This window comes from Callithrix jacchus, chromosome 6, assembly GCF_049354715.1.
Source record: "Callithrix jacchus isolate 240 chromosome 6, calJac240_pri, whole genome shotgun sequence".
NCBI lineage: Eukaryota > Metazoa > Chordata > Mammalia > Primates > Cebidae > Callithrix > Callithrix jacchus.
In genome coordinates, this window is record NC_133507.1 from 58,482,487 (window position 1) to 58,494,768 (window position 12,282).

The window sequence follows — 12,282 nt, forward strand, 5'->3', positions numbered from 1 at the left end:
TGGCAACAGTCAAAGTATTCAGAAAATACTTAGCATTGTAAAAAAATTCCATAGCTAGGCTGAGTGTGGTGGGTCACGCCTGTAATCCCAGCCCTTTGGGAAGCCGAGGCAGGTGGATCATGGGATCAAGAGATGGAGACCATCCTGGCCAACATGGTGAAACCCCCGTCTCGACTAAAAATACAAAAATTAGCTGTGCGTGGTGGCGTGCAACTGTAGTCCCAACTACTCAGGAAGCTGAAGCAGGAGAATTGCTTGAACCCAGGAGGCAGAGGTTGCAGTGAGCTGAGATTGTGCCACTTCACTCCAGCCTGGTGACAGAGCCAGTGTCTCAATCAATCAATCAATAAAATAAAATAAAATTTCTGTAGTTAGAACACAATAAGCTTTTTCTGTTAGTTTAAGTACGTGATTGAAAATGCCGGTTTTAATGTGAAATATTTTATTAGATCTTTAATAAATGGGGAATTGAGAAACTGTTGGCAAACTGGAAGTTAATAACATAGGACCAACTAACCTAACACAAATAGTCATTTCATGTTAGTTTTAAAGCTTATTGATTTTATTATATGCCTAACATCTTATTCCATATAGAACAAAGTAACTGCTGCAGTTCTGTAGCATTTTTAATGGAAATTATTTAAAAATACATCTAGAAGTATACTTACAATATAAGATTTTAAAGCAGCAGTTCTTACCCCTTGCTTCTTCTTAGACTAGATGAGAAGGGTGAAAGTACTATGCCTGAACTCTGTCTACCCTGAGGGGTTCTGATCAAGTTGATGGCGTGATGTAGGTCTTGGACATTGGTAGTTTTAAAGGCTCTCCAGATGATTCTAATTTAAGCCAGCATTGAGAACTACTGATATAGAAATGCAATAAAACCAACACCTGTGATCCTGCTGTATTTGGCGGTACCTTTGAAACATCCAGTGTGTCTTTTTCCTGATCCTGTCATATATACTCTCTCACACCCATTTATCATTTAACCACTATTTCAAGTTTTGTATTTGTCAGGCCTTGGTGTTTCTTTATGGTTGTATTAAATATGTGCTTACATTCTTAACAATATATTTCAGTTGGTTTTTGAACTTTAAGTGAAATTTTCCTGTATGGACCCTTTTACCCAGCTTGTTTTCAGTGAACATTATATATCAGAGAGTTGTCCACTTTGATGAGTATAACTGCGGTTTGTTCATTTCACTGCAATATTGTAACGTGTTAATATGAGCATACCATAATTTCTGTATCTTTTCTTTTAGCTGACATTTTATTTTTATTTTTTCTAATATAAACAGTTCTGAGAACATTCTTTGTACGTGTCTTCTAGGGCAAATGTGAAAGAATTTTTCTATGGTATGTGTTTAGGAAAGACATGGCCAGAGTACAGGGCATACACATCTTCCATTTTACTTTATAATACCAGATATTGCTCAGAGTTTTTTGGTCTGTTCATTTTTTTCCCCCTAAGAGACAGAGTCTTACTCTGTCACCCAGGCTAGAGCACAGTAGGGGGATCATAGCTCACTGTAGCCTCAAACTCCTGGGCTTAAACAATATTTTCCACCCGAGGCTCCCAAGTAGCTAGGACTATAGTCCTGTGTCATAACTCTGGGCTGATTTTTAAAATGTTTTGTAGAGCCAGGAGTCTGCACGCTGATATTGAACTCCTGGCCTCAGGTGATCCTCCCACCTCGGCCTCCCAAAGTGCTGGGACTACCAGCATGAACCACCATGCCCAGCTGATATTTCAGTATAAATTATTAATCTTATTGAAATTGTTTTTGGTATGGCATGATGTAGGGTTTTATTTGTTTCTTTCTGTATGGATAGCTGGTTGTTCATCCCTGTTTAATTAAAAGCTTATTCGTACACTGCCAGCTCTATCGTCATAAAATCTTGTTTCCAGCATACAAGCGGATCTATTTCTGTGTTCTGAATCATGTTTCCTTGGTTTATTTGTGTGTCTCTACCCAAGTACTGCAGCATCTTTTTATCATGTAGCAATTGTCTTTGGCTGTTAGTAACGGAGAACATAACAGTACTTTAAATGAGATAGAAGCTCATTTTTCAAGAGAAGAACAGATGTAGGCAGCTCAGATATTATTACTCCTCAGTATCATATGGTACCTTGCCATTGTTAGTTCATGGCTTATATCTCAAAGGTCACATCAAGATTCAGTATATCTGTTAGGGTCACAATTATGATATCTGCGTTCTAAGCAGATAACGGGGGAGGGGGGTGGGAGTAGAGAACAAAGAGCACAATTCTGTGTGCAGCCTTTTTGTATATCTCGAACAACTTCTGCTTGCATCTCATTAACCATCCTTGGCTGCAGGGAGAGCTGGGAAGTGTAGGCTTTTGGCTAGGTGGATAGCAATCTAGGATAAAACATTGAATTTCCATTATTAAGGAAGAAGGGGCTTCAGTAATCATAATTATGTAGCATTATATTAAGTCATGATACATGGTTAAACAGATAGCCACCTGTTCATTTTGGCTATTTTTGGCCCTTTGCAGTCTTAGAGAAATTTTAGAATTAGGTTTCAAGTTGCATACATATCATACACACACGGTTGAGATTTTGTTTGAGTTGCTGAGGGTCTGTTGGTGCTAAATTCTGTTTCCTCTTCCTTGAAAAACAATTTTATTGGGTATCTAATTTTAGGTTGGCAATTATTTTCTCTCAGTAGTTTCAAGATAGTATGACCTTGTCTGTTGGATTCTACCATGGTTGGCCTAGACTTGTGATTATCCAAGTGCGATCCTCAGATCAGAAGCGTCAGTATTACTGGAGAACTTACCAGAAGTGGAAATTTTCAGATCCTTCCTGAGACCTGACTCAGAAGCTCTGGGAATGGTTCCCAGTAATCTGTTGTAACAAGCCCTGTAGGTTATTCTTTTGCCACTGTATTAATCAGATTCATCTATTGATGTTAGAGGCCTCTTCCCTGAGCATATAGCCACCTACAAAGGGAACAGAATTAGTATCCTGTTGCTAAGTAAGAATGGTAAGGACAGTTGTTGGGTAGGCAACTTGTGTATTTCATTTATAAGTTCAATGGAGAAAGTATTTTGTTATTTATAAGAGATAGAGGAAAACTCACATTTATTTTTAAGTGATAGACACTTTACATACCATATTTTAGTTATTTTTAACAAAGTGAGGTAGATTGTGTTACCTCTATTTAGAAATAAGAAAGCTGAACTAAGGTTTGTATAACTTACTTAACTTAGCCAGAGTTAACCTTAGAGTGTGAATTTGAATGTACGGATATGGATACAAATTTCCCTGTATGTACTTTTCACTGCACACTTAAATAACATTTCGCAGTATTATCTCGTGGTTAAATAGGCTTTATTTTTCTTGTTTCATACTCAGATATTTAATATTATTAATCCTATTTGTATATAATTTATTTAGAACATTAAAAATATTGCTAAGCTTTTCATATTCCCCAGTCTAGACCTTTTGCATTTTCTACTTATGTCGTAGGCTAACTGTGATCTCAGACGGCAAATAGATGAACAACAAAAATTACTTGAAAAATATAAAGAACGATTAAATAAGTGCATATCAATGAGCAAGAAACTTCTTATTGAAAAGGTAGGTTAAAAGTTGAGTGAATTTTCCCTTCTCCTTCATTACCCCTTTGTGCTTTATATGTTTTTATAAAATTAATGAATAAAACTGAGTGATCTTTTTTTTCTCCTTTTTTTCAGAGTACGCAAGAAAAACTGTCAAGCAGAGAGAAGAGTATGCAAGATCGATTACGCCTTGGGCACTTTACAACAGTTAGACATGGCGCTTCATTTACCGAACAGTGGACAGATGGTTTTGCATTTCAGAATCTTGTGAAGTTAGTCATTCTTAACATTTAAAAGTTTTTTGTATTCATTTGGGTTTTCATTACTTTAAAAGATTATAGATTTGTAGTTATGTTCTATAATTCCTCACTACACTGAAATCATAGAATTTAGTACATTTGAAAGGGTTATGAAACCAAAAATATTACAGTTTTTGCTTAGTAGATTTCTTGGTTAATTAGCACTCATCTATAGAGTATAATAAATATGTTATTCTAACTCTGACTTTCCGAAGTATGAACTGAACCTTTAGCTTTACGGCTGGTATTTTGGGAGAAAAATTGTTGAAAATTTAATTTTCAGTGGAAGAGTTGTGTTTTTTTCCAGTTCCTCTCTCCTTATAATATTCAGTACTTGCCTGCTTTCTATTCCTAAGGAAAAAAACCCTCTCTTTTTCCTTAGATAGAGTAACTCATATCAGTTAAACTAAACATGTGACTTTAGCATTTCTGAGGTAAACTTTCTTTATTATTTATTTTAATTTCAAATTTTATTTTAGATTCAGGGGATACATGTCCAGGTTGTTACAGGGGTATATTGCATGATACTGAGGTTTGGGGTACAATTGAACCCATTACTCAGGTAGCGAGCATAGTACCCACTAGTTTTTCAATCCTTGTCCCATCTCTGCCTCCTTCATCTTTGTAGTCCCCAGTTTATGTCATTCTCATCTTTACGCCCTATGTGTCTCCAATGTTTAGCTCCCACTTACACATGAGAATATGTGGTATTTGGTTTTCTGGTGCATTTCTGATCAAACTTTAAAACAAAAATTATAGTTAACCATGTTTTCTTCATGAGTTCAGATGGTGGTAGGTAAGGATTGATTGACCGTTTATGTGTTAGGGAGTGCCAAATATGCTACTCCTTTTTGGGGGGTGGGAAGTGGAAAATTTCTTTAAACCTGAAAATCAGGAGTAATGCCAGCATGAACATCAGCTTTTCCAGAGTATGGAGTTATTTGAAATAGAGGCAGAGCTTTCTTTCACATGGTATCATACCAACATTGCTGTTCAAGCACTGGTTCCTAGGAGTTGCTGCAGAATGAGTTTCTCTCTCAGCAGATTTATTCAACTTTTGTTCAGCATAGCTGTGCTAGTTATACCACAGTGAAACAAGGGATAATGTCCCTGTGTTGTTAGGGAGTTTGGGTTTTAATTCTGATAATGGGACTTTTTAAAGGTTTACCTATAGTGTACGTGATGGGAATGATATCTACAGTGATAGTTGTAGAATAGTAACTGATGGTAATGTCAATGTACTATTAGAAAGAGGATAAATGTTATTGGCAGTTAAGATGGAGGGGTATCCAGATGAAAAGTGATTAAGGCATGAACTAACATATCAACAGTAAAGTGGAAAGCAGGAGAAGATAATTTTTTAGTGTTTTATGAGCAAAAGGCTCTGCTACTAAACCCAGACCTGTAATTGTTGTGCAATGAATGAAAGAGAGGGTTATAGAATTAATATGAATGTTCTAAAATATGAATTCTACCAGTGGTTCCAATTTCTCCACTTAACTGTCAAAAAAGATGGCAGGCGCGGTGGCTCATGCCTGTAATCCTAGCACTTTGCGAGGCTGAGGTGGGCGGATCACCTGAGGTCAAGATTTTGATACCAGCCTGGCCAACATGGCAAAACCCTGTCTCTACTGAAAATACAAAAATTAGCCAGGCTTGGTGGTGTGCGCCTGTAATCCCAGCTACTCGAGGAGCTGAGACATGAGAATTGTTTGAACCTGGGAGGTTGCAGTGAGCCGAGATTATGCCACTGCACTCCAGCCTGGGCAAAAGAGCGAGACTGTCTAAAAAAATAACTCAAAAAAGAAAATAATTACTTGTATGTCCTGACTGTCACTAATAAGCATTTATTGAGGACCAGTTATGTGTATATCAAGCTGTTTATAATCAGTTATAGAACCCAAAGTGGTTAGAAGATGAGGAGATAAATAAAAAGTAATAATATTAATCTCTAGTCATCCCTGAATAATCAGCTGTTAATACCTATTCCAGTAATTCTTTACTTTCCATTAATATTTTAATCATAAGTATTATTATTGCTTATTTGCATTTATGACATCTTAATTGTGCCCTAAAATAGCCTTAAGATTTACTTATTAAAAATTGAAATTTATTCCTGCTTCTAAATGAAAACTGGATTAAAGTCTTGCTCTCACTTTGCCATTCTTGAGATTTTTCTCTACTGTTTTAATCTTCACCTAGGTTCTTCTTGACGTTTTTTCACTCCTGTCATACTCTGCTACTTCCTCACTAGAATCATAGGGAAGGAGATGTGTGTAAGGTCAGTTCTGCATTGGCCAAGTAGGAGCCCTATAGTTCTCATTTGAGTGGTTGAGGAGAGGAGGGTGTGAAATACTTGACTTGCTCTAAACTTAAGTATCATAACCATGTAGGATTTTTAAATTTTCTATTGGCATAGTGAGGTGACCTAAAAGAGAACATGGTTACTGTTAGAATAAGCTTAAGGTGTTGTATGATAAGTTGGTTTTCTTTTAACTACTTAATGCTCTGCTCAAACTGCTAAAATATTGAATCTACATTTTAATAATATAGTGTCTATTAGTTTTTAGAATTAGGGAGCTATTTGCAAAAATGTTTCAGATTCTTGAATGGGAAGCATTAATTTTACTTTTGTTACTTGCCCATTTTTCAAAGCCATGCTAATTTTTCTTTCTATTTTCTTTTTTCCCTTAAATTATCAAAATTATATTTTTCTCATAAATTTCTTAAGGTTAATTTGTTTCATTTCAAAACATCAGTCCCTTTTTTTTAACAAAAGTAAATTTAGAAATTAACTCTTTTCATATTAAATTCATGTTTGCATTTTGTAAATTTGTTAGCAAATATTGTGATGCATGTATACCATGTACCCCATACTTTAATGGTTTGGGAGCTTGTTTTAGCTCATTTATTTCATTCAAGAAACATTTATTGAGCAACAGGTAAAAATGCTGGTCACTAGGTACTAGGGATACAACAGGATACTGTATAAATAGACATGTCTCTGTTCTTAGGGAGTGATACTGTCTAACCGGACACTTTCTGATGAAATATCTGTAGGAATGATATTTGTTAGAAAGGATGAGGTGGGGAGATAGAAGGTCCCGTGAAAGTACATATGGCAACACACCTTTTCCTAATCTAGGAGTTTAGAGAACACCTCATTTAAAAACAATCATTTCAAATGAAACCTGAAGGATAAGTACAAGTTGGTTCATAAAAGTGGAACCAAAAGGTTACAAATTTATATTACCTGATTTTTCATGTTTTTTTATGCATTTTTCCCCTATTTTAACTGTGAAAAGTATTACAAGGTTAATTTGGTTTTATTTGTTTATTTTTACACAGGCAGCAAGAATGGGTGAATCAGCAAAGGGAAGATATTGAAAGGCAAAGGAAACTTCTAGCCAAACGCAAACCTCCCACAGCTAATAATTCTCAGGCACCCTCTACCAATTCTGAACCAAAACAAAGGAAAAACAAAGCAGTCAATGGAGCAGAAAATGATCCCTTTGTTAGACCAAATTTACCACAACTGTAAGCCTCCATTTAAAATTTCTTTTTTAAAATTGTTGCCAGTGACTGTGAATGTTACTAATGGATGTTATTTATAATTAATACTTAGCAAAAATGATTATGACCAGGAAGGAAGGCAGCATTCAAAATTTATCTCTAAATTAATAGGCCCAAATAGCTGAACTCTATCTTTTTAAGCAGAGATTTAACGATTCTTTTATAAAAGAGAGACTTAGGTAGCTAAGAGGATATCAGAATTCACCCTTTTCTCTGTGTCTGAATCAGTTAAAGAATCAATTGAAAGTTTTGGATTATTCCAATTCAGTGTTTCTATTAACATTCCTTTGTCTGAGAGAATGAAGTAATGTAACTGCCATTTATGTATTTTCTCAACCTATGAAAGCAGTTCATTAGTGTGTTATAGGTATTGTTTCTCCCTTTCTGCTTTTGTTTTCTGAATTTTCTTTGTTAATGAATTATCTTTATTATTTAAAGGACAAAGACATTTTTAAAAAGTTGTGTGCTTATTGTAGAAAATTTGGAAAATAGGACAAAAATAATAAAATAATATGGACCACGATCCCATTTCACAGAAAACACCACTGTTAAAATTTCAATATACAGATGTATCCAAACTTACATAAATTTTCTCTTCTAGAAGAACTTATGTAAACCGGTGTGAGTAGAAAATACCTGTATCCTCTAATGTCTTATTTACATGTATTCTTTTCTCCTCTATTGAAAGATTATCTTTCATTTATGCTTTAAATCCCATCTGCAACTGTATCAGGAACCTCTTCTGTTGATACCTCCTTTGTGCTCTACTTGTTACTTCCCTCAGAAAACATGTAAGGAAGACCATTAAAAAATTTCCCCTCAATTACAAATCCCTATAGTCTCTATATTCTGTGTGTCCTCTTCATAACTAGGCTTCTTGAAAGAGTTGCCTGTCCTTACAGTCCCTCTTTCTTAACTGAAATTGTTTTTAAAATTATCTTCCTGATGCTAAATGCTGTAACATGTGGGTCTTTAACTTACTTGGCAGCATTGAATATTGTTGACTTCTAGTTTTTTAAAAAGACTCTCTTAGTTTTTAAGATACTCAGTTTCCATTTTAACTTATCTGGCTGCATCTTCTCCATCTCTTTCTATGGGCATCATTTATTTATTTAGCAATCTTTAAAATGTAGATGACTTTTAGGGATATGTCCTAGGCCATCATATTTCCCACTCTGTGTATTCTTGAGTATTATCTACTCTCAGAGTTTCAGTTACCATGCACATCCTGCTGACATAAAAATTACCATCTCCAGCCCACTTTTCTCTCTTATCAGATACTTCTGTCTCAATCTTGAATATAATATACCTGATTAGTTGATATCAGTTCTTAAATGTCTCACAGGAACTTCTAATGCAGCCTGTTCAAATCTGTATTTAGTAAAAACAAAACCTTTATTTACTGTTATCTTTCCCATTCAGTCTGTCTTTACACACACATGCCTTGCCCCTTTTCTGTGTTCTGTTAATGAGTGGCGTTACCATCCTCTCACATGTAAGAATTCTAGTTGTCACCTTTAACATTTTAAGTACAGATTTTATTTGTTTTTATTTTTTTGTAGAGATGGAGTCTCACTGTGTTGCCCAGGCTTGTCTTGAACTCTAGGGCTCAAGCAGTCTTCTTGGCTTTATCCACCCAAAGCGCTGGGATTACAGGCATGAGCCACTGTATCTGGCCAGATTTTGCTTATTTTTCTTAATGCATTAGAGATTCGATGGTGATAATTTTTCAAAGTCTGTCTCAAAATGTACTTTCTTCTTAAAGCCTTTCTTAATTTTCTTGAGCTGTGTTACAATTAAAACATTTTGACTATCATTAATTTTTAAAAAGATCTGTACTTTTTGTAAGTTGGTAAATTGTTTAAGGAAAAACTAAAACACAGGTGAATGACTGGGTTGGTAGGGGGTTGTATTAAAAGAAAATATGGGCAGGGTGAGGTAGCTAACACTATAATCCCAGTGCTTTGGAAGGCTGTGGCTGGAGGATTGCTTGAGTCTAGTTTGACACCAGTCTGGGCAACATAGAGAGACCTTGTCTCTATTTCTTTAAAAGAAAGAAAAGTTTGTTAGCTTTAACTCTTAACCTGTAGATACCCAGTCTGGACAGACACCAGATATGTTCACTTATCCGTTATGTAAGTTCCCACTAACACCATTCCTTCTAACTCAGGTTACTGCTGCTGTCTTTTACTTGGGTTATTTTTATATTCCCTCCCTCTTCCCCCTTCAATTTTGATCTCTTCCTGCAATCTATTTTCATGTTGTAGTTAGAGTCATTTTTCTGAAATAAAAATGTGATCCTTTCATTCTCTTCCTTATAACCATAATAAAGCTCTCCAGTACTTGAATGCTATAACCCAAAAGGCCTACTGTGGCTTATAAAGCACTTGATCTGGCTCCTTCTTCCTTATCTAGCCTCATTGTTGCCATTGTTCAGTACTTCTTCACTGCCAACATGCAGACTCTCACCCACTGTCTTAATTTCTGTTCATCTTTTATTTCCCATGGTAGTATCACTTCCTCCTGAAAACCTTTCCTTAATCCGTGAAAGATGGGAGTTACTCATTACTTTGAGGTATCACCGTAGTTAGTATCCTGTATCTCTTCAGTCACAGCATCAGTGTCCACTCAGGTAATAACACTAGAAACCTGCCTGTCTTCTTAATGTTTTCTTTTCTCTCATTCTCTGTGTTTGTTTCCATAACATGTTCATGTTTGTCCCATTCTTTGTTTTCCTGGTCACTGTCTTAGTATAGGATCTTGGGTTTTTTTTGAACCTAGATTACTATTTTTCATGTCTTACCATATTTAACCTCCGCCAGTGGCTTTCTAGATAAAATTCATCCACCGAAGACCCTTTCTGTAAACCATATTTCTCTCTTTAGCCTTATTCTCCAATATTTGCCCTACATATATCTTACATTAAAGTTTTTCAATTCTCTAAATGGATTGTGCTTTCTTGCTTCTCTGACGTTATCTTGTTTCTTACCTTTCTTCATTTGTTTTGTTTCCTGTTTATCCTTTAAGACTTAGGTCAAATACTACATCTTCAAAAAGAAGTTCTCTCTAATCTTTTTTCTTACCAGTTTCTCCTGTTGCCCCTCAAGTGAGGTGCCATGATATTTTATGCATACCTGTTTGTATTGTAGCTTTATTTCACTGTTTTATCTCTGTAGTCCCAATGCCCAGCACAGTGTTTGGTGGATGGAAGATAATCAGTAAATGCTAAATACTGAATTAAAATACATGAGCATTTAGGCCAGGTGCAGAGACTTATACCTGTAATCCAGTCCTTTGGAAGGCCAAGCTGGAAAGATTGCTGTGGTCAGGAGTTTGAGACTGGCTTGGACAACATGGCAAGATCCTATCCCCCCGCCTCCCCTCCCCCCCCAAAAAATTAGCCAAGTGTGGCAGCATGTTCCTGTAGTCCCAGCTACTCAGGAGGCTGAGGCAGGAGGATCTCTTAAGCCCAGGAGTTTGAGTTTATAGTGAGCTATGATCACTCCACTGCACTGCTTCCTTAATGACAGGGAGACCCTGTCTCATAGGAAAAAAAATAAAACACACTTGATCGAATTTCATTTTCTTCTTGATAGATCATCTTTCTGGTTTGTCAGTTATGTTGTTTACGACTTGTCTTCCAAGATGCTAACAGCTTTAATTGTAGTCTAATAATCGTAGTCTTCTCTCATTTCTATCCCATTTTATTCCATATGTTGACCTAAAACTAACTCTGGCAAAACGAAGTGATGGATACTACATAGCAATTTGATTGTATTCTTAAACAAATATAAGTTTAAATAGAGCAAAAAGCCACAGAAGCACTTTGATTCTTATATACTGTAGTTTGAATAATGGTTTTTTAACACAAAATTTCATATCTCTACTTGGAAAACTATCTTTTAAAATTTCTTTTGAATCATTGTTTAATGAAAATGACTTTGGCTTGTGTGCAGAATATCTGGTATAATTACGGTACAAGTTATGAATCATTATATTTTTATCAAGAAATTAACATAGAAAGTGAAGTTAGTATTATGTAGTACAGTGGTCCTTTTGGCACTAGGGACCAGCTTTGTGGAAGACAGTTTTTTCATGGACCAGGGTGGGGGTTGGGAGATAGTTTGAAGATGAAATTGTTCCACCTCAGATCATCAGGCATTAGATTCTCATAAGGAGCGTACAACCTAGATCCTTCACATATGCAGTTTACAATAGGGTTTTTGCTTCTATGAGAATCTAATGCTGCTGCTGGTCTTACAGGAGGTGGTGCTCAGGTGGTAATGCCTTCTGACCCCATGCTCACCTCCTGTTGTGTGACCTAACAGTCCATGAACAGTACCAGTCTGTGGCCCAGGGGTGGGAAACCCTGATGTGGTAGGTAGGACTTTAGGTTCTGTAGTCAGACAGATGTGGATTCCAAATTTACTCTCCCAGATTATTTTTACTAAGTTATTTTACTTCTTTGTGTCCCCATTTTTTTACTTGTGAAAATGTCTACATTATACTGTTGAAAGATGGTAGGAGGTAATGCATGTATTTGGCATGGTTTTTGGTTCATAATTTATTTTTAACTATTAGCAAGTCAGTTTTGTAGGTAATTTTTAATTTTAATCAGAAAGACTTTTTTTCCAATTTTATTATTATTATTATTTTAATTGTCAGTTTATTATTTTTTTATTGCATTTTAGGTTTTGGGGTACGTGTGAAGAACATGCAAGATTGTATGCAGAGTAAATAGTTTGGTTAGTTAATACTGTCTGGATAAAGTCTGATGACACTTGGATTGATTTTCCTTTAATCAAGATTTTTCCTTAAAAT

General features: G+C 35.7%; 1 protein-coding gene across 3 annotated transcripts in view; it reads left to right on the forward strand.

The window, feature by feature from the left end:
* TLK1 (tousled like kinase 1) overlaps positions 1-12,282 on the forward strand; it is a 166,913-nt gene that overhangs the window by 106,876 nt on the left and 47,755 nt on the right. For 2 of the 3 annotated variants that reach the window (XM_078327412.1, XM_002749326.7), the window contains 3 exons: positions 3,498-3,608; positions 3,725-3,861; positions 7,237-7,425. In XM_078327412.1, the coding sequence (XP_078183538.1) occupies positions 3,498-3,608; positions 3,725-3,861; positions 7,237-7,425 (437 nt within the window). The remainder of the gene's footprint in view (positions 1-3,497; positions 3,609-3,724; positions 3,862-7,236; positions 7,426-12,282) is intronic. The other variant, XM_008998727.5, reaches the window with a different exon arrangement.